The 21783-nt window shown below is 42.9% G+C and overlaps 1 protein-coding gene across 1 annotated transcript; it reads left to right on the top strand.

Moving 5' to 3' along the window:
• Positions 1–5957: 5957 nt before the first annotated feature.
• Positions 5958–16919, top strand: EIF2S2 (eukaryotic translation initiation factor 2 subunit beta). Its single transcript, XM_074842899.1, has 9 exons — positions 5958–6129; positions 10164–10344; positions 11275–11378; positions 12504–12639; positions 12958–13058; positions 13494–13642; positions 14554–14610; positions 15641–15726; positions 16450–16919. Exons 1-9 carry the CDS (start codon positions 6115–6117, stop codon positions 16623–16625), a joined length of 1005 nt encoding a protein of 334 aa, XP_074699000.1. The 5' UTR covers positions 5958–6114; the 3' UTR covers positions 16626–16919.
• Positions 16920–21783: the final 4864 nt, after the last annotated feature.

Here is a 21783-nt window from a genome sequence, read left to right as displayed (position 1 = left end):
TGATGCCTCCTCAGAGGGGTCCTGTTTGTCTGGGCTGCTTTTCTAGAAGGCCTTCTTTCTGCACACCACTATTTTCTTCTCCAAACTTACTTTATCCATTCTCTGGGCTTCCCTAAAAGCACAGACCTGTTTCCTCCAGATTTCCATTGAGGATCTTTCTTCTTGCTGTTTCACTCTTTTGGGGCAGAAATAGGGATCACAGAATTGTAGGGCAGTGGTTAAACCTGTGTCAGTGAGTTTAAGCCCAGCTGTTAACACCACAGCAATCTTTAGACTAGACGTTTTAAAATGAAATTACTTATTGAGAGCATATGCATATTCTATGCATAGACTTAGTGAAAACTGAATTACACAAAACTTAAATCAAAATCTACCTTAAACCTCAATGCTCACATAAGCCTTAAATTGTGCCTAGGCTTACACCAACACCATGGAAGAATGAACTTCACTCTGTACAGAAAAAGATGTTTGGCCATCACCTAACAGTGGCCGAAATGAAATTTTTCCTTTTGCCTTCCAGGAAATCATACAAACATGGCTAAAATCAAAACAGCCATGCACGATTCTATAGTTTCAGTTTATGTGTGTAATAGCTACTTAAAACAGATGTCTGATGTCTTCAGTTTTTGGCACTGTATGAAAGCATGACTTCAGCATCACAGGCAGCTCTGGAGCAGGGCTCAGAATTCAGTAAGGCAAATTCACAAGGTCTTTTTCTGGAGGGCTGGGTAATGCTCAGTGGGAATACATACAGCCTCCACAAGTGTATTTCACATAACTGATTTTCATTGTGCCATCCCTTCAATTCAGGGTTGCATTTGAAGTTTATTCATCCCAGACTGTGATTGCTCATCACTTTCAGACTCTGTCTTGGGTAACTGCGTAATACCTCCAGTGCTCTCAGTTTCTGAGCTTTAAGTAACTGAATTGTAGTTAGGGAATTTAAAACTCTACTTGACATGCTGTATCATATGCCCCCTTCTTAATATGTCATGACCGTTGCTCATCAACAAAAAAAAGAAAAAAGAAAAAAAAAAGAAACCTTTTCATCTGTGTGTTTCTGCAAACCCTTTAACCCAGACTATGCTTTCCTTACCAAAACTCATGTAGGATCTTTTTCCCCAAGTATCAGATCAAAGATACTAGTTCCAGCTGTTCTTGGTCAACTATTGTCACTGCTAAAAACTAATTAACAACTAATGTAGCAGCACTCTTAATTTTATTTAATTCACAAGAAAAGCAAAGAAGAAAATAGAACAGGAAAGTCCTGCATCCTGAATAGTCTGTCAGCAGAGGAGGGGAAAAAATCCCTATGAGGTGATCTCCCAGGCATGCCTTTGATGTTGCAGTGTCTGCAGCCAAGGGCTTTAAAGACAACGTTTTGGTTTCTATCTGAAGATCAGGTCGTAACTCCAACAGAGCGCTTCTAGCGACTCCCTCTAGCTTTTCCTCTGACATTTTTCAAATATTGTGTATTATGTGTGTGCACAACATTATGTTATGCATTATTCACTAGGCAGTCCAACTGGAGGAAATCTAAGGATTTTTGATCACCAAGTATCTCAGGGTATTTGTCAACAATAGTAGTTGGTCCCCAACTATTACTAACAAAGAAAATGGTGAATCTTATTCTAGAATGTACTAACAGATATGTTATGGATGCGACATTGAGGGGAATTATGCTGCTCTATTTGGCACTGCCAAGGCATCCGATGGAAGTACTATGCCCAGTATTGGGCACTGCACTTAAGAAATATGTATATAAATAAGTGTGGTGCAGAAGATAGCAATGAAAATGAGAAGACAACAAAAAATTATTATTTCATTGAAAAAGGGCGGGGGGGGGGGGGCTGGATTTGCATCTTTTGAAAACAGAAGACTGTGAGGGCAAGACAAGACAGGGCACAGCAATATTCCAATGGCCTGTGGGTTGTCACACAGAGAACAGTGAGCTTCTGTGTCCTCAGGAGACACTACAACAGGCGTTGGATTAAGTCACAGCAATGAAGAAGGGGAAATGTTTTTTGTCAGGCACTTGAACACGCTGCAGAGAGAATCTCTGTCCATGGTGGTTTTTAAGAAGAGCTTAAACGAATGTAATTGAGGGTGATGACAGAAAAATATAGTTATCCTGTCTCAGGACAAGAGGGTGATCTAGGTAAGCTCTGGGGATTGAGGTGGGTGTTGGGCTGTGGGTAGGCCAGTGCAGGCACAGTCTTTAGCAATTCATGCGCTCTGGCTTCATGACAATGAAAAGTGTTTCGGTGTGAACAGTCTAATATGACAGGGATGTTGAAAGCAAATGCTTGCAGCAAAAGAAGGAAGAAGATTTTGGTGGTAGACTATCTTCAGTGTTACAGCAACAACAAATGTGTCTGCTGAGGTTATCAATAGCATTAAATAACAGCTGCCTGCAGTACCTGAAAATCCACAGTATCCCTGCGACATAACAGCAAGTGACAAAGACACAAATGCTGCAGATAACCAGGGAAATGTGGTGGTATTGAAGCAAGAAAGGAAAGTAATCTTTTGAAGTTGGATTTCAGAGGTTTAACAGAAAAATATTCAAGTCATACTGGGAAAAGCTAAAACTGATCCTGTCCTGGTGCCTACTATGTCTCCAAACTGATGGCTTTGCATACGGAGTATGCTGGGTGTCCTCATTTCCAACTGAGGTGAGCAAGAAAGGTAGATGAAAGGAAGGCCAGGGATAGACAAGATGGTCAGTCTTTTCTTGTAGGTGACTGAAAAGCTAAACAATATAGTGTGCATAATCTCCTGCTAGTGTAAAAAGAATAGTACAAGTTTACACCACATAATGGGAAGTTATGGGACTCCAAGAGTGCAAATGGTCTGGAAATGTTAAAATGTAAATCACCCTGTAACAATGTTTGGGCTGATGGCTCTGTTTGCTTTAACACTAAATCTTGCGTGAAATTTCAGAGTTGGTTGGGAGGCAGAATTTTAACACATACTTCATGGTAAGTAATTCTGTTGTGTATTAGTGCCATGTTCCTTTATTAGCTAGTATTAGGGAAGTCTGCTACCTCCCTAGGGCCTGGATTAAGGACATCACTAGGAAAATTCCTAGCCTGGTATGGCCCTTGGACTACTACCCATTGCTGCTCTTCCATGTGGGTGGTGATGAAGCTGCAATGTGTAGTCCAAGGGTGATCAAAAGAGACTTCAGGGCCTTGGGATTGTTGGTAAGGGAATCTGGAGCACAGGTTATTTTTATCTCTCTCCTTCCAGTTGCAGGCAGTGACATTGGAAGAAACAGACGGGCCCAGTCTATTAATACATGGCTCCGTGGCTGGTGTCACCACCACAATTTTGGTTTTTTCGATAATAGAATGGCCTATATGGCACCAGGCTTGCTGTTGTCAGACAGGATTCACCTTTCTCAAAGCGGGAAGATCTTTGCTCATGAGCTAGTGGGGGTCATTGACAGAGCTTTAAACTAGACTTGAAGGTGGAGGGGGATAATATCAGGCTTCCCTGTGACAAACTGTGGGATGACAAGCCACGGTTAGAGGGACATGGTGCTAGTGGGGGCCCTCAGCCTGTTGCTCTGATGTCTACACTGGAGTACACTTGAAGTCTTACAAAGATAAACCAGGGGCTCCTGAAGTAACAGGAGCCAACAGGAAAACACCAGTGAAATACCTCAAAGGAACTAAGGGGTGTTCCTCTAAGAGGGTGATACAGCTGACAGCCCAGCTGAACTGCCTCTCCGCCAATGCAGAGAGCATGGGCAACAAACAGGAGGAGTTGGAAGCCACTGTGCTGCTAGAAAGCTATGACCTAGTTGCTGTTACTGAAACTTGGTGGGACAAATCCTGTGACTGGAGTGTGGCTATCGATGGCTGCAGGCTGTTTAGAAGGGACAGGTGAGGAAGGAGGGGCAGAGAGACACGTCCTCTGTGTCAAGAAATGGAGAGAGTGTGAAGAGCTGTCTCCAAAGAATAGCCACAGGTATCCTGGGAAGAGTGTAGGGACACTGCCTGGTTGTGTAGGGATGGGGTCAGGAAGGCCAAGGTGCAACTGGAGCTTAACTTGGCAAGGGATACAAAGAATAAGAAGAAGGGCTTCTACAGGTATGTCAGCCAGAAAAGGAAGGTCAAAGAAAGTGTACCCCGCTTGATAAATGAGACTGGAAAACTGGTAACAACAGACAAGGAGAAGACTGAGGTACTCAACAACTTTTTTGCCTCAGTCTTCACTGGCAACCTCTCTTCCCACACCTCTCGAGTGGATGGACCGCAAGAGAGACACCCCCCTGCAGTGCAGGGTCCAGCTCTGGGGGCACCAACATCAGAAGGACACAGACCTGTTCGAGCAGGGCCAGAGGAGGCCATGAGGATGCTCGGGGGGCTGGAGCACCTCCCCTGTGAGGACAGGCTGAGAGAGTTGGGGGTGTTCAGCTGGAGAAGAGAAGGCTCCGGGGAGACCTTAGAGCAGCCTCCCAGGACTTAAAGGGGGCTTATAAGAAAGATGGGGATAAACTTTTTGGCAGGGCCTTTTGTGATAGTACTAGGGGTAATGGTTTTAAACTGGAAGAAGATAGATTTAGATTAGATATAAGGAAGACATTTTTTACAATGAGGGTGGTGAGACACTGGCACAGGTTGCCCAGAGAAGCTGTGGCTGCCCCCTCCCTGGCAGTGTTCAAGGCCAGGTTGGACGGGGCTTTGGGCAACCTGGGCTAGTGGAGGGTGTCCCTGCCCGTGGCAGGGGGGTTGGAACTGGATGATCTTCAAGGTCCCTTCCAGCCCAAACCATTCTATGATTCTATTAGGGAAATGAAATGAAGAAGAAGGACTAAGGGACTGGAGCATCTGACGTACGAGGAGAAGCTGAGAGAGCCTGGATTGTTCAACCTATAAAAGAGAAGGATGGGGGGATATGATCAATGTGTGTACTGGGGGAGTAAACAAGACAGAGCCAGATTCTTCTGGGTGACAGGACAAGGGGCAACAGGCACCGGTTGAAATACAGGAAATTCTACTTAAACATAGAAAAAACATTTTTATTGTGAAGATGGTACAACAGGTTGCCCAGAGAGGTCGTGGTGACCCCATCTGTGGAGATACTCAAACCCCGCAGGACAAGGTCCTGAGCAACCTGTTTCTAGCTGACTCTGCATGAGCAAGCAGGTTGGACCAGATGCTCCCCAGAAGCCCTTTCCTACACCAAGGAGTCGACGACTCTGGGGAAGCAAGGTCTGCTTTTTTAACGATGGACAAAGCACTATTGCATTTATCTGTTACTTTGACCAGAGCAACCACCCAGTCGGGTGCTTGCTGTGCCTCAGGCCTGTCATTCTCTGGTGTGTATTCACAGAATCATTCAGGTTGGAAAAGACCCTCGGGATCATCGAGTCCAACCCTCAGCCCGACTCTACAAATTTCTCCCCTACCCCACATCCCCCCACAGCTCATCCAAACGGCCCTTAAACACCCCCAGGGATGGGGACTCCACCCCCTCCCTGGGCAGCCTATTCCACTCTCTGACCACTCTTGCTGGGAAACATTTTTTTCTCATGTCCAGTCTGAACCTCCCCTGTTGCAGTTTAAATCCTCCTGTGCAGTTTATTCCTCCTATTCCCTTCATGATTTTGTGTGCAATAAGCCTGGGAAAGAAATGCTATCCTCCGGGGCCCAAAAAACCCCGGGAAGAGGCGCCCTGTGACCACCAAGGACACCTTCAGGCACAGCCCTGAGCTGGGGGGGTTCTGCCGCCGTCCGGCCCCCCCCGCTCCCGCGGCAGCCGCTGCCCGACTCCTCCGCAGGCCCTTCGCAGCGGAACGAGCCCGCACGGCGCCGCCCGGGTCAGCTCGGGGCTGCGGGCGGGGCGAGGCCTGGGGGGGCCGGGCCGGGCCGTGACCATCGGCGCAGGCGCGGCCCCGGGAACGACAACTCCCGGCAGGCACCGCGGCGGGGCGCGCAGGCGCGGGGTGTTGCGCAGGCGCGGAGGCGCGCGGCGGCGCGGGGGAGGGGAGTGCTGATGCAAGAGGCGAGCGCGGCGGGCGTCGGCAACGGCGGGTCGCGTCCTGTCCCGGAGAGCTCTGGTCCCTGAGGGCTCGCCGCTCCGCCCGCCTCCCGCGCCGCAGCCATGTCGGGCGACGAGGTGAGACCCGGCGGCCGCCGCCCTGGGGGAGCTGGGCTCGAGGCCTGCGCCGCGGCCGGCGCCGCCGCCATGTGGGAGCCCGGGCCTGAGGCCTGCGCCGGGCAGCGCGCGCGGCCTCCGCCCTGGGGCAGAGCCGGCGCCTCGGCTGCTGCGGCGGGCGGCGGTGCGGGGGTCCCGCGGCTCCGCCGGCCGCTGCCCCGCTCGCCGCCGTCCCTGAGCAGCGTGAGGGGAGGCTGCGGCCGCCTCACGGTGCGGTGGGCGGGGGCCGGGCCGAGTGCGGGGCTGGCGCCTTCCCCAGGAGCCTTCCCGGCCTCTGCGCGCTGTGGAGTCCCGCCTGGTCCGCGGCTGCGGTCTGGCCCCGTGTATCGTGGGAGGAAGGCCTGAAGCTCGCCTGGAGCTCCCCGTGTTCCGCCGCCGCCGGCAGAGGCAGGGCCGGGGAGGAAGGCCGATTCCCCCCGCCACCCCTTCTCCAGCGTGTTCCGTGCTCCGCTAGCGATACGGAGCCTTTAGTCAGTTCATTTACCTCTCTCTCTTCTATCAGGTGCTTTCTGTCTCAGGTGATCACAGAGCAGTTCATCTGGAGTTTTCCGATTTGTATGCAGTTGAAGTGTCATTAAAATTATTTTTCTTGCGTAATGCATTTGTTCAGACACTGAGGTGATTATCAGGAATGTCTGGTGTAGTAAAGTTACATCTCTCGATTGCTCTGTGTAGCAGATTTGACAGAGAATAAAAATGGTGGCAGATACCACAGTTGAACTGTTGCTGTTAGATCTTCTGGCTGGTGTATGTGTGAGAGCGAGTGAGCACACGTGCCTTCCAGAACTTCTCTGTGTCTGGTTGTTAGGAGTCAGATAGTTTGCTCTTGATGTTAAGTTGGTGACACTTTTTAAAGTCAACGATCCTATGAAGTTGAGGAGGATGACGACACATGAAGACCTTATTTGCACCTTAAACCAGTATAGATGTTACAAAACTTTGTTTTGGCACGTTGGACTGTGGCTTAAAATTTTCAGAGCTGTATACAAAATGAAACTCCCTGGTAGAAACATGTACATGCTGCCCAGAAGTGTGGCACAGCAGAGGCGACACAGGCCCTATTGGCAGGGGGAAGCAGTCTGTTAACATCAATTTGCTCTGTTAAAAATCCTGATATATATAGATATATATAATTATACTCGGTATCTGAAAGTTCTTCCAGCCCTGTAGTTTTATGAAACACCAGTAAATTATGTTGGAGAATGCTTTGTTTTGAGCAGATAGAGTGCTTACGTGCAAATTGGTCTTGATAATTTTGCACTCCATTGTAGACACCAGCTCAGTGTAGTGTAAGGATACCTGAACTATAACTTTATCAGTGCTGAGTTGCTGTCTGCTTTGTAGACATGCCTGTGTTTATTCAGACTAATGAAATGGAATTTATTTGTGACCTCTCTTAGAATCCCCAGCGTTTGCCACTGTCACAGCAGTTTAGAGTAATGTTGGCTTCTGTCTTGAGAGTTGCATTTGGATTATGAAGCTTTGAGTCTTTTTTTTTTTTTAATTTTTTTCCTCCCCTCTGTTCTTTCACTTGCTCATTTTTCTGTAAGTTGGGATTTTGACTGTGTAGGCCTTTGAAATAAGGAGTAGGTAGATGGAGCTGGATGTGAGAAAGAACTGTGTGGTCTACAGAGGAGAAAACCCCGTATGGGAATTTGGCTCTGAGAGCAGAAACAGAATGGAAATTTATAACCATTTCTACACAGGGAAAGTGTTGGGTTTGGTGTATTTGGGCTGGGGATTTCAGTAGAGGGCCTGCAACTTTGTACTTTTTCAGTGCTTAAATGGTGTCATAATGCTTCGACTAATCAAATACACTGAACAGAGAAAAGGAATGAAGAAATTTATGAAAGGTCTAGCTCAGAAAGGAAAAACACAGAACAGCCTGGTTATCAGGTTTATATCATGATTTGTTAAAACATGTGTGACCTAAGACTCCTGCTTAGTTTTTGTTGAAGCCCTTGATGAACAAAATATTTCAGGCATAGATCTCCTCCTCAGGTTGTGGAACTCTGATATTAGTTTCCTGAGAGCAGTTAGCATGTTATGACTAAGTCTTAGGTTTGCAGAAGTTTGGCTTGACCCGACTGGATGGAGCAGTGCTTTGTTTTTTCAGTGTTAAAACTAAGTAGCTGGCCTTGAACCATCTCCTGTGTCCAGTTGTCCTTGTGTGTCAGTTCAGTGTGATACCACTGAAGACACATTCTGTCTCTTGTAGACACAAGATGTGCTTTATGGTGGTTCAGGATGAAAGATGTCTTTTTCTTCACAAAGAGTGATTTGGGGCAGGTGGCCTGGTTCCTTCTTGGAAATTACTACACTTGATCTAAGCATAGTCTTGTTTGCTTAATAATGTGAGAAGATGGAAAACTCTTCAGAGTCTTGCAAAGCTTCTTCATTGAAATGAGTCATGATCTTGAAAATGGTGTTCATGTGCTTGTTCCCAAAGCTGTGGACTTTTGCCGATGCAGGCAGCTTTCCTTCTGTTTCATCAGACTGGAGGTTACGAGAGGAAGCCAGCAGACAGCGTAACCGGTTGTGCACATTCTTTGATTACTGTGCATTACAAGAGCATGATTCATATGTGTGTCTAAGCATTAGAGGGAAGCCCTCTGAAAGAGCTTTTCTGAAAATCGTTCCAGCACAGTGTGTACAACTAAAGACACCCTTCAGCAGTTTGAAAGCCTCAAGCTTCAGCGTCCCATGTATGTGGACACTTGTGTGGTGCTGTGCTTCAGACACCCGTATGTGCGGCTTATTGCCTTTCAGTAGAGCCTTTATGAAACATGTAAGTTCCAGAAAGTTGGAAGACTATCACAAGAATATTATGTGTAGGAGAATGAGAAGCGTGAGGAAAAGATTGCTTCAGGGGGAAGGGCAACTGCCAAACTTGCAGGGTTTAACAAAACAAGAAGTTGGGAGAACTGCTCCTTTGATGAAGCAGTGAGTGAGGGTATTCATGATGTGGAACTTTAACTATTTGTGAGAACATTCTTCAATTACTAGATAGGAAAAACTGGAGAAAGAGTCTCATTAAGTCTCTAAAATTGTTTGATGTATTAAATACAGTGTGAAACTATGGCCAGATGTATGTAACAAAACTGACCAAAAACTGTGATGTCCAACTTGCATCTTAAGTGAAAAAAGTAAGAAGCATTCCTGTGTTGGAAAACTGAAGAGGTCATGTGTTAAATATCTCACATCTGTAGGTAATTAATAGGTTAAAAGTGATTCCTGGGGTTAGTGCCTTCTTCACAGACTAGGTGAATTAAGCTTATTCACTGGCAATAGAATTCATTAACAGCTTTTAAACACTTGGTCTCTGAGGTTGTCTCCCACCTGTGGGGGGAAAAGGATGAGACCTTTGCTACCTCAGTGTTGAGAGTCTTGCTGTATCACCAGCCCCTTCTAGGTTTCTCCCTAGTCCAGAGCATTCTTGTCAATAGAGTTGTTAGTAAATCTCACCTTTTAATAAATCTGGAGATTAAGGTATCTCACATGGAAGTACAAAGTGTAACTGACATGTAATCAGGCTCTGTGTATAGGTGTGCTTAAATTTTTTTCTGATGCTGAGTGGTTCAGTGAGTGATATGCATAGTCTTCAAATTTGAATCCATAATGATAATAAAATGGAGAAGTAGCTGGTAGCTAGGCTGTCAAAGATGCATGGCTTTAATATATTTCAGCTGAACTAATACGTAGATGGCAGGAGACTTGGACTATCATAGGAAAAGTAGCAGAAGCTCTAAACTGTCAAGCAGTGTTCTAATCTCTTGTAATTGGTCACATCAGTTATGCCTTGGGGCAAGATCTGTTTTTTAAAGAAGCCTAGGTAATCACTGTATTATGTTGTCACAGACCTAGAAAAATCCCTAGTTGAGACTGAAGCCAAGGAACAGTTTGTGTAACTGAAGGAATGTTGAGAGAAACTTAAAGGTGTTATAAATGCTAAATGATAGGTGATTATTATGCTAAGGAATTCTTGACTTTTACAGATGATTTTCGATCCCACTATGAGCAAGAAGAAGAAGAAAAAGAAGAAGCCCTTTATGCTGGATGAAGAAGGAGGGGATACACAAGCAGAAGAGACTCAGCAATCAGAAACAAAAGAAGTTGAACCAGAGCCAACAGAAGACAAAGATGTTGAAGCAGACGAAGAAGACAGCAGGAAGAAAGGTAAAGTGAATCCACACAGATGAACTCTCAAAGGTAGTCCTTCAGTATTTTCAGCCTACAAGCCCTATTTCAAGAATTTGGCATCACAGTGTGTAATGCTGGGGCCCAGGTTTGTGTAGAGGCTTGTGAGTAAATAGTCTGCTGCCTGTTTGGAGGGCTTATTTCCGTCCTGCTTGAAATCATGTTCACAGACATCCAGCAAGCTACCAGTGGCTTACGTAAATTCCATGTTCCTGACTCGGAGTCTTTCGTGTTAGACAATGAAAAGAGAATCCCTAAAATAGTTAGCAAAAAGTTCTGTGTCTTTGACATTCAGTTATTACAATAATTACACAATTATGGCTGGTTTTCATTTGAACAATTAAGCAAGAGTGTGCTAACAGAAATATGGTTAAAAGGGTTTCTAGTTTTTGGACAACTGTGAATGTGATAACTAGAGTGTTCTTTGGAATCCTTCAGGAAATAAGCTTGTGATTGTGTATATAACCTTACTTTTTAAATTGAGGCCAATGTCATTTCAAGGTGACCTGATTCAGGGAATGCTGTGAACTTAAATCCAGTTTGTTGATATAATTGGCTCCTGCAGTAGACTAAAGAAACTATGCCTTCCTCCTACAGTTTTCTTTTCATTTTTTTTCAAGCATCTCTACTATAATGACAGAAGTGGTTTGTTTCACTTGTACAGCAGAAAGAGAGATTAAGCACTTAAGTAAATGCAGTTAGAAGATGCAGAAACTGTAAAAGAGTACTGAGGTACTTGGGGGTAGAGGGGAATGATTTCTTTAAAACCTGAAGGATATCTGTAGGGGCTATAGGTAATTGCTTATGTCTTACTGTAATGTTTTGAAGAATTGGATGTAAATTAGAAACCTTAATGTCTAAACTGTTTCTACAGTTATTGCACTTCTTTTGGCAATCCTTTGTTTTTAGATGCAACAGATGACCTGGATGATTTAAACTTCTTCAATCAAAAGAAAAAGAAGAAAAAAACAAAAAAGATATTTGATATAGATGAAGCAGAAGAAGGTGTAAAGGTTTGCATAACTGGGCCATCTTGTCTATAACTGAAAACTTTTTTTCCTTTCATTTTCTGGGGATGGGCAGTACAGGAGTTGTTTTGAGTCTGTCATTGTGTCTTAGTGCAGTTAATAATGAAACTTATGTTTCACTGTGTCTTTCATATATAGTAGGTTCTGCTGAACATGTTGCTTCTGCAGGGCGCTTTGCCCAGAACAGAAAAAATTCTGATGATTGGCACAAGGACAAGTAGTTCTGCAATCTGTAGTGGGGGTTGACTAGCATCAAGGTTAATTGTCTTTTGGGGTGAGAGAAGTAAATGGATGTCAGAAGCCATGCATAGAATAGTCCTCTAAAGGCCAGCCCTTCAAATAAAGGGTATATATCTGCTAAGAAATCTGTTTTTACTCTGATGTTTTCTTTAGAAATGATTGGCTACTGTTCTGTGTTCCAGAAGGTGTACAAGATATTTTTATGCTTCTCAAGTTTTATTCCAAGTCGTGGTTTTGTATCACATGTCTGTAACTGGCAAGCCCAGAGAGCAAGAGGACGGAGAAATGTTACATGTAAACCTCTTCTTTAGATTCTGCCTTTTGGGAAAGAAGATGTCCCTCTGATCTGCCCTAGACAGGCAAAAAGCTTGCTCTACATGTGCAGAACTTTGATAAAAAAATTGGACTGGCTGCAGATAGAACAGCTTTGCCTTACCTTATTGTCTGGCATGTAGGGTGTTTTGTTCCCTTATGCCCTAAAATGGCTGATGCCTTTAGGTGAGTATAGCGTGACCTTGTTCTTGACCAGCCAGAAGTTAGACCAGAAGATTTTTGCCTGAATTAATTACCTAATACAAAATCAACTGTTTCAAATAAAATAGTATAAAGTAAGTTTTAATACAAGACTGCACTATTAGATGCATGTACATCATTGTATATGCTTCACATATAAAAATTGAGCCCTACTTCATGGTGTAGTGCAGTGCTGTCTTCAACATACTTTAGTTCCATTTTTATCTGTTACATTTCAGGATTGTGTTGGATATTACTAGTATTCATCTAGTATAGTGTACTACTATTACCATTTCTAATGCTGTACCATGGAGATTTGTGTTTAATACTATAAACTGTGGTCTTATTTCTTTGCAGGACTTGAAAATTGAAGGAGATGTGCCAGAGGCAGTAGAACCTGAAGATGACCTTGATATCATGCTGGGCAATAAAAAGAAGAAAAAGAAGAACGTGAAGTTTCCAGATGAAGATGAGATAATGGAGAAAGATGAAGGTAAAAGGATAACTTGGCTCAATGAGACATTGAAAGTGAAAGGTAGTCCATGTTGTAGGTGAATAAGTTTTGTTCAAGTGCCTTTTTTGTTTCAAAATTCCTTTTGTTACCTTTACCGCTGCATTGTTTATCAGAAAAATGTCCTGTAAAAGCACTGTATAAATTTGCCATAAGTGCTGGTGTCCCTTGTAGGCAGACAGGGAAGGCTTGTGTTTGCATGTTAGTGGAATCTTCTTTGAGATACTTTCTAGAAATGGTGTCAGCATGAGGTTAAAGAATGTTTTTTTCTTAATGAATCCCAAACAAATTTCTTCACAGCTTTTGAGGATGAAGATAGCAAAAAAGATGATGGAATTTCTTTTAGCCTTCAGTCAGGACCTGCATGGGCAGGCTCAGAAAGGGACTACACGTATGACGAGGTAATGTTCAAAAGACTTTTTAAAAAATATTTTCCACATTGATGTGCATCAGTAGAGGAGGGCCTTATGCTCCTGTGTTCTTATTTCTAACTTAAGGGACTTGTAGTCAGAAGCTTGTAAACAGAAAAATAACAGAAAGCACATCTTTTATCACAGTTGACTTTCATATAGGGTAACATTAGTGATAGTTAAAGCACCTCTGCAGGTAGACTGAGGTATTGTAGATTATGAAGTAAACCCTTGAGGAAATAGCTTTTTTTTATTTTGCACTTATCAGAACACTTAAGTGTATGATCAGAAGCATACAGGGGAATGCTAGTGGGCAAAGACAGTCTAATATTCATTGTGAACGCTGTTTCAGGCTTTTTAGAAGTGATGTACTTCGTTTGAGAAATGCAAGATATTCATGTAGATGTGAATCCCTTTTTTTCGCAGTTGCTCAATAGAGTATTTAACATCATGCGGGAAAAAAATCCAGATATGGTAGCTGGAGAAAAACGAAAATTTGTCATGAAGCCTCCACAGGTTGTAAGAGTAGGGACCAAGAAAACATCTTTTGTCAACTTTACAGATATCTGCAAATTGTAAGTTTCCTCTTAAGACTTCCCAGGAATAGCAGATGAATGCATTTTTCTGTGCTGTTGGCTGTTGTGTTGGATGCATGTTTCCTGGTGAAGGACTATGGCAAACCAGAAACAAGCTGAAAGCTATTTCAGTCATACTGCTCATTTCCTCTACATCTCTCTGTTAGAAGATATTTATGGAGATGATTTATTGAGATAATTTCTTATTTTATGCTTAAATTATGAAAATGGTAGGGTTGTTGCATGGACTGAAACTAAACCTATTGATTTTGTGAGTTCACTGGCTTCTATAAACCCTGTAGTTGGGTCACCGGTGATACTTATTTGCAAGTCTTGGGGTGGGAGCGTGGGGAAAGTGCTTTCTAATTTGAGCTGGCTACAAATGCTATTCTCTTGGTAAATGGTACGGAATTCAGTAATTTTTTTTCCATGACTATCTTCAGTGCTTTCTATGTCTTAATTATTTCTTGTGAGGGTAGTTCTATTCTTTGTGAGCACTTCTGGGAACGTGTATGTGATCTGTTTAAGTGTGCCAGAAACCAGTCCTGATGAAATCATACTGAGGATCTGGGTAGTATACTAAAGTGAATTTTTAATGGTAGCTAGTAACACTTTTTGCAGGGAATGGCAGGGGATGGGAGAATAGGAATGGAAAATCTCAAATACAAAACTTATTTTCAGTAGTTACTGTAATTGTGAGTTTGGTTTGGGGGAGGTGGTGGGGTGTTTTTGTGGACTTTTCAGTGTTCTTGTGTCCTCAGTCATTGTCTGCCCATGCTCTTTGGTGCAGACCCTCTGGCACTGCCCCCTTTTAAACTTAGTAATTTAGGATCGTGTTAGCCTGCCAGTCCTGTATAACGATCAAATTTCTCTGAAGGGGGAGGTTAAACATATCCTTACTCTATTTTTAGATTACATCGTCAGCCAAAACATCTTCTGGCATTTTTGTTGGCAGAATTGGGTACAAGGTAAGGCTCCTGGGCTATCTATGTGTTTATGCATGTAGGAAGCAATGGCAGCATAGTTGACATCTGATCAAAAATAAAATTCTTGGGTTTAGGTCTGTATATACGTGCTTGAACATCAGGCTTTTCTTCCCTGCACTTAGATGCTGTGCTGAGTGATTGAAGAGATACCATCTTAGGGAAGAGGAACAGAGGCAAACTATAAGTCCCAGGGAACAGTTTGGATAAGGGTTTGGATTCCCAATTTGGGACCTTTCTTAAAGATGCTCTGACAGCAGAGCTGTTTGTCACAGTTGGTGAAGATGGTGCTGTGGCTCACGTCAGCTTGAGACAGATGATAGACAGCTAGGGAAGAGGGAATGCCTGGCTGCCTCATGGCGAGTCTCGTGGGCCTGTAGCTAGTTATTCTGGCTAATGCTGCAGGTAAATCCACCTGTCTTAGCATAAAACCAGTGTTGATTTATATGTCTCTTATCAAAGATCTCATGCTATGCTGGTGTACTTTCTGGTTGTCTCTTCATTTCTCTGTTAGAGACTACAATGTTGTTATATGTAGACACAGAATCAAGGAGTCTTAATTGCAATGTGTATATAACAAATGCCCATTTGATTGGGCTTTGGAGTCTCTTCAGCTCCAGACAACTTAAACAAAAACTTAGAAACCATGATGTGAAAAAACACTCAATACATCAGAATGGCTAGAAGAGGATCTTATTAGTCATACTACACCTTACTAGGGAGTTGTCTTGGTCACTTCTGTGAGATAAGCAGGTGTTAATTCTCAATTCTGTAAAGTTCTTCTGGTTGGGTAGTGTAACTATCAGGCTGACTTCTGATGGAGTTTCTTTTACTGCAGTGAGGGTTATGCTTGGGCAAAACTACCCAAATTTTGCACTGTTTTCCACAAAGTAATTCTGGCTTACTCTTATCTAGAAGAATGCTGCATCATTATCTCGCTTCATGTTCCTGACTTGTTTTAATGCTTGGCATCTTCTGCAAATCAAATACTGAACTAATTTTTCTTTTAAATTAGTGGCTCAATAGATGGTAACAACCAACTTGTAATCAAAGGAAGATTCCAGCAAAAACAGATAGAAAATGTCTTGAGAAGATATATCAGTAAGTATAACTCCCTTTTCCGGTACAGATTTCTCTCAAGCCTCTTTTGATGATCAGTGCCCGTGTATGGCCACATGTGTGTGCATGCTATGGAGATTCTGTGCTAAGAAGCTACAACTTTGCTGCAGCTTTATAATGGAGTAATGAAGTACAGGTGGTTCTACCATGTTTATAAATAAGCACAGAGGTCGTAGTCTGGCCAGGCACTAAAACATACCGAGGAAAACAGTAAGAGCATTTGAGAATCACTGCTTTTTCATCTGACTTTCATTTCTTGGCTTTGATGAGGACTATGGAAAATAACAGTAATTGTAAATTTTAAAGTCTGTTGTACACATTAATTAACAAATACAGAGTGTGTGCTGCTGGCCAAAGGATTTGCAGATTATGTGTAACAAAACCCACTGCTGTAGTGCTGTGTCTGTACGAGAGCTGCTGACATCTGTGAGTGCTGTTTCAGCAGTGGAAGTTATGGAACACAGTGGGAAGTCTTAACTGGTGGTTACTGTTTTTTAAAACACCAGTGTCAGTGCATGATGAAACCTGGGAACTAGGGGGAATTTTTAGGGTGCCTCAACCTCTGTGGTTTTCATGGTAAGCCACTTCTAAGTTGTTAGATGCATTTGAAAAGCCTTTCAAGACAACTGTTAAGGCTGAAGAAGTGGTGTCTTGTCAGTTGATAATGCATTATCTTTTAAGTGCAACTTAATTTCTTTTCTGCAGAGGAGTATGTCACCTGTCATACGTGTCGGTCACCAGACACAATCCTACAGAAGGACACCAGATTATATTTCTTGCAGTGTGAGACCTGCCACTCTCGCTGCTCTGTCGCCAGCATCAAAACTGGTTTCCAGGCTGTCACAGGCAAGAGAGCACAGCTCCGTGCCAAAGCTAACTAGTTTGCTAATCAACACTGGATTTTGCAAAGTGTTCTGGGGAGATATGACTGGACAGGTTTGCAATCGGAGTGGATTTACCATTGTATTAAAACAAGATTGTAAAAACGACAAGAAATTTGGCTTTTGATTGGTCTGTGAAATCCTTGCAAGATGCAGATCCTCAAGCTGTTCACATACATTTGCTCATTGAATACATTTTACCAACTGTAAGGAACGTGATGGGAAAGGAGGTGCTTTTTAATCCATTCAGACTTCTGTAAAACATGAGATAAATTAAAGATACTATAACAGTGAGTGTCTTCGATTTGGCTTTTTCCTTCAGTTTCCTCTTTTTTAAACAGCTGATAGGAGTGGTTGGCGTGTTATTCTGCAGATCATGTCACTGAACTCTGTCCAAGACCCAGAATAAAACTTAAGAAAAACGTTATTTTGCTTTTACGTAACAAGCTTATTTTTAGTTAGGCTGTCATTAAACAGAGAAACCAGTCACAAGGTCAGGGGGATAATATACCAACATGAGAACTGCTCATGCTTTTATAGCCACGTTAATATGGGAATGCATTCTGCACAGAAAGTGACATCAGATCATGTTGATACTGCTTAATTAGGCAGAATGTAGCTCTGAGATAGTTCAGACACCATATGGATGCTGAGTTTTAACATAGGATTGATAAACTGTACTGTAAGCTTTCATAGTGTCATAATACTAAATTTTGCAATTTCTAATAGAGAAATTTTGTATTTCTAAAAGTCCTGCACTCTTCACCACTTTAAAAAGTATCTGACTAAATGCAGCAAAAAAGAGGAGAGAGAAAAAAAAAAAAGGATATGTGTAATGTCATTATATGATGGCTGCAACACAGTGTCTTATATAGATCTTGAATTTACAGAAGATCCTGCCAAGTAGTTTGAGTTCCAAATTAACACATTACGCTTCTTGATCATAACGTGCACTTCTCTCTGCTAGCAGTCAGTATCTCTAGGGGACATGCATAGTGCTGTCCTAACTAGTTTTTCTAGTGCTGTAGAAATTTTGTTACAGCTGCCAAGTACAAAGATGCAAAGGGGGAGTGAAATCCCTCTGGAGTACGGTGAGGGGGGACAGTTCTCATTGAATCGCCAGAATGGCACAGGGTCAGGTGTAGCTCAGGACCCAGGGTGCCCATCCATGCAGGTAAGCAGAGTAGCCTCCCCAGAGAAAACGGTGGTCATTCTGAATGCAATTCATCAAATATCAGAAACTGAAGGGTTTCTACCAAGTTTTAATCTTTGTATGTATGTTAATACAAACACAGTCTTGCTGGGAAGTCACTTACTTGCTATTTGAAAACTTGACAGCACTGTAAGGCAAAAATAAGGTTTTATGGTTGGTTTCTTAAAAGCATTTTGGATTTCAAGTGAGCTATAACAAATGTTGGATGTATCTTTAAGTGAATAAAGCCAGGATCGGTGCCTCTTGTAACATTATTGTTGTATTGTTTTTTTCTCTAGCAAATACGCATTCTCCTGTTGGAAGTAAAACTTTTTGGAGAACTGCTAGTTGCCTTTTTGTTTCAGTGACTTGCTGTTGGGAGACACTGAAATAGCTGAAGAACAGTGAATCTTTCTGTTTTTAAATGCTTACGTTTTCCTGGGTCAAGTACCTTTAACATACTTTAAAAAAAATACAGTATAACCTTGAGCTGCTGCTGTATTTTAGGGCATTAAATACAGAGTTTCACTTCAGTATATTTGGATCAAAAAGATCAACTTAATAAATAATTGTTCAAACTCATCATCTGTGAGCTCTCCTGGCTCACAGGAGAGCTTTATAGGTGTATTTTATAGATGTATTTTGTGTTTGTGCATGAAATCCTGAAGGCATTGGTTTTGATGACTAATATTTGAGTGAAACATCTTGAGCTGTAGGTTATAACCTGTGGAATAACCTCACTGATGCATGAAGTGTCTTCTGTTTCTAGGAGCAGATACTTGATTTTTACTTATTTTTTTTAAAAAACAAACACCTTCTTCCAGTGTCCATTCAAAAACTGTAGTCTACCACAAATTTACAAACATAAATGCCTCTTGCTGCTTGTAAGGCTGATGTAAGTTTGAAGTGCAGCCATGTGTTTTGCAGATGCAAAAAAGTAAGAGTTTTGTACTTAAGATGAATGTAAGGAGTAGCTTAAAGATGGAGTTCTTTGCCTGGGGTCTGCATGCAGGCATGTGTTCAGAGGCAAACAGAACTGTGTTTCTCCATGCTTTTTTCTCAGCTAAAATATGGAGATGTGGGAGCCAGATTTTTTTTTTAGGTACTGAAAGACTGCAGAGCAGAATGGGATCCTACAAAAAGTAGAGTGATGCAGCTGGGTTGCTCCTCTCCAGGGCTCCTGCCATGCCCAGCATTCTCTTAAACCTTAGTGAAGCAATCTAAGCTGTTGCAGGTCTGTTCCTTCCTAGCAGTAAAGATGCAACACATCTTTCAGCCCAAAATCTTTTGAGACTTGTCACTGGAGGTCCCAGGAGAACTATACAAAAGTCATGTTGCTGTCAGCCTGAAATTTGTAGATACTCTTTATAACCCACTTTTGCCAGCTTTTATCTTCTAGGGTTGGAACTCAGGGTTAGGTGACCCTGCTCAGGTCACCAAAGTAACCAGTAAAATGAAAACAATCGAGTGCCCTGGTGCAGTATAGATGCAGCAGCATCAGCTACCTTTGAGGTGGTGTGGTTCTGTTCTGCTGAAATAGTCAACTGTTTACTATTACAAAAGTAAGTGAGATTAAACTCTTCATGGAAGCTTCTGGGCAGAGCAAGGAGTTAATCAATGCAGTAGTATTTTTATAACCAGAAATGGTATAAAGAAGCAGCATTTATAAGAAGCTTGCATTGAGAGTGGGGCATTTCCGTTAGTACTGTGCATGGGTCATCATGCACTGTGTCCTCCAGATGTACACCACACCCAAAAATCCCTGGTTTGTGTCAGTTGTGGGCTCGTTTGACAGGGAAGCTTGGTCACCTAAGACTGTAAGCAAGGAGAAGAAAAACCAGACTTTCAAAGCTGCTGCTCCTGCTGAAAACAGAACAAGATTTGTCACGAATTGCATGGGATGTTCTGCTGTAGTCGGGCGAAAGTGCGTATGATGGTATCTAGTGGAGGAGGTACAGAAATAGAAACAGCAGGAAAACTCTGAAAGTCAAGAGAATATGAAGTTGAGTGTGATGCTGACAGCTAAGATTCATCAGAATTTACCTGTTAATCTTTTAAATAACATTTTTCTGGCTATCTGTTCTGGCCCCCTGCTCAGTTTTTTCCTAGAGGTTTATTCCAGATTACCAGACTAACAGAAGAGTATCCAAGCAAGTGAGAGGCCAGGCTTTGAGAAATAATTGAACACAGATGTTTAACAGAAAACAGCAGCTGCACAAGAATTGCCAGTTCAGCTTCAGCCTGTATGGACAACAAACTGCAAAGCCACATCAGCTTCCAAAATAATTGCTTGCTTTTCTATTTTTAAGTTGTTTTTGTCATAGTAAAGGTTAGTCCCATGTTGCCTGAGCAGCAGAATATAATTTTCTGTAGCTTTCTGTTTGACAGGCGTTGCCCTTGCAATGTGTGGGTTTGCACCCTGGCTGCTCAGTGTAAGCTCTTCTCCTGAGCAACCTGTTTCTGGCCCCTGCCAGAGGCAGGATGTTGGTTTGGATGGACTGTGCTGGATGGTAACTCTGGGTTCAGTTATGCTGCTTCTGAGCTGTCTTGTGAACTGTGGTGTTTTTCCAGCCACTAAGCTCACTCTTCCCTAGAAACATGAGGGACTGAAATGATGGGAAAAATGGGCAGTTTGGTGTCCTTGGAGGAAAAGGGCCAGAAACACCCGGGTTAGAGATAGTGATTGGGTGCCAGGACAAGCCTGTCCTGATGAAAGCCTCTCTCGGGCTTTTCTAGCAGTGCAAAGCGGGCCTGTGGCTAAAGTCTGCAGATGTTTGGATGCCCGTGATATTCGTGAGGATTGGCCAGGTTGGACCTCTATAGCTCTACCTCATGTTCTGCTTTCTGCACGTATAGGGGCATTTTGGCAGTTAACCTAAGCCATGGCTTGCTCTAGTCCCAGGTGTCTGTCAGCCTTGGGAAAGCTCTTCTCAAATGGCTCTAATTTGGGCTAATAGCTAAAAGAGTTTTGGATAAACAGTAAAATCCTATGGCAGAGAAGGGAATGCAGCTCCATGTATCCTTTCCCTCAGTGTGCCTTCGGATGCAGAGCTGATGGAGAAGAAAGGTTGCTCTGATCCTGATAAGTTGCTTAAATGATCTCGTGACAGGAGGAGGAAAAAGGCTTTTGGAGGAAGATATCACTTGGAAATTGTGGAATCCTAAAGAGAAACAGGTTCAAGGGCTCTTGCTGATCTTTAACATGTAAAAGCCTTTGGCTTGAAGGGACCTCATCCAGTCCCTCGGCTAAGAAATTCAGTTTTTTCAGCTCTTCTGTAGTCAGTAATGAAGACAGAGAAGTGTCTCCAGAGGCCGTTCAGCCGGTCTCTCAGTTTTCAGAAAGAGCCCAGGGAGACTGTGCTTTTATTGTAGGTGTTTCACCATAGATGAAGATACAAGAGATACATACATATAAGATACACATATTCACGTAAGTATCATATATGTTATATACACTATACATTCTTATATATTCTGTATATAAGAATATGTCTGAACCTGTGCTGTTAGTCTGTCACAAGCCCAAGGGAGCAACCATACTTCCCTAGAGTAGAAATTTAAGCTGGCCCTGGAAACACGCTGTCTGCTAAACGTGAGGAATTGGTTTGTCCTTGCAGAAAGAAAAATACCTTCTCACTTCCCTTCTGCTTGTGACTGTAAGGCCGGGTTCATTCCTCGCTGTGTAAGCTTGCTGTTCACCCATTTTCCTTCTTGGATATTGCAAACAGCTGTGGATTTCTGAAATAGAACTTTACATCTCTGTTATTAATAATTTTTCTGCTGAATATCCAGTAGAAATGTGTGTACCTCCCTTTTCAGCCCGTTGCATCCTTTCATTGTGGGTCTCTGGGATCACAGATATTCTGTATTAAAACAAACTAGTTTTAAAACCTTTGTTTTCCCCCCCAGCCTTGCTTTGGGTAATTATCCCGTGGGTTTTGTGTATTTCTTTCTTCCACATGGAAA

Source organism: Strix aluco, chromosome 17, assembly GCF_031877795.1.
Source record: "Strix aluco isolate bStrAlu1 chromosome 17, bStrAlu1.hap1, whole genome shotgun sequence".
Classification (NCBI taxonomy): domain Eukaryota; kingdom Metazoa; phylum Chordata; class Aves; order Strigiformes; family Strigidae; genus Strix; species Strix aluco.
Note: the sequence above shows the minus strand (reverse complement) of the source record. Positions and strands in the feature narration are given on the sequence as shown.

Bases quoted from the DNA above. Each gene is read 5' to 3' on its own strand.
- EIF2S2 (XM_074842899.1), top strand. The intron at 10,345-11,274 runs GTAAAGTGAATC...CTTTGTTTTTAG, and splicing joins AGAAGACAGCAGGAAGAAAG to ATGCAACAGATGACCTGGAT. The intron at 13,059-13,493 runs GTAATGTTCAAA...TTTTTTTCGCAG, and splicing joins GGGACTACACGTATGACGAG to TTGCTCAATAGAGTATTTAA.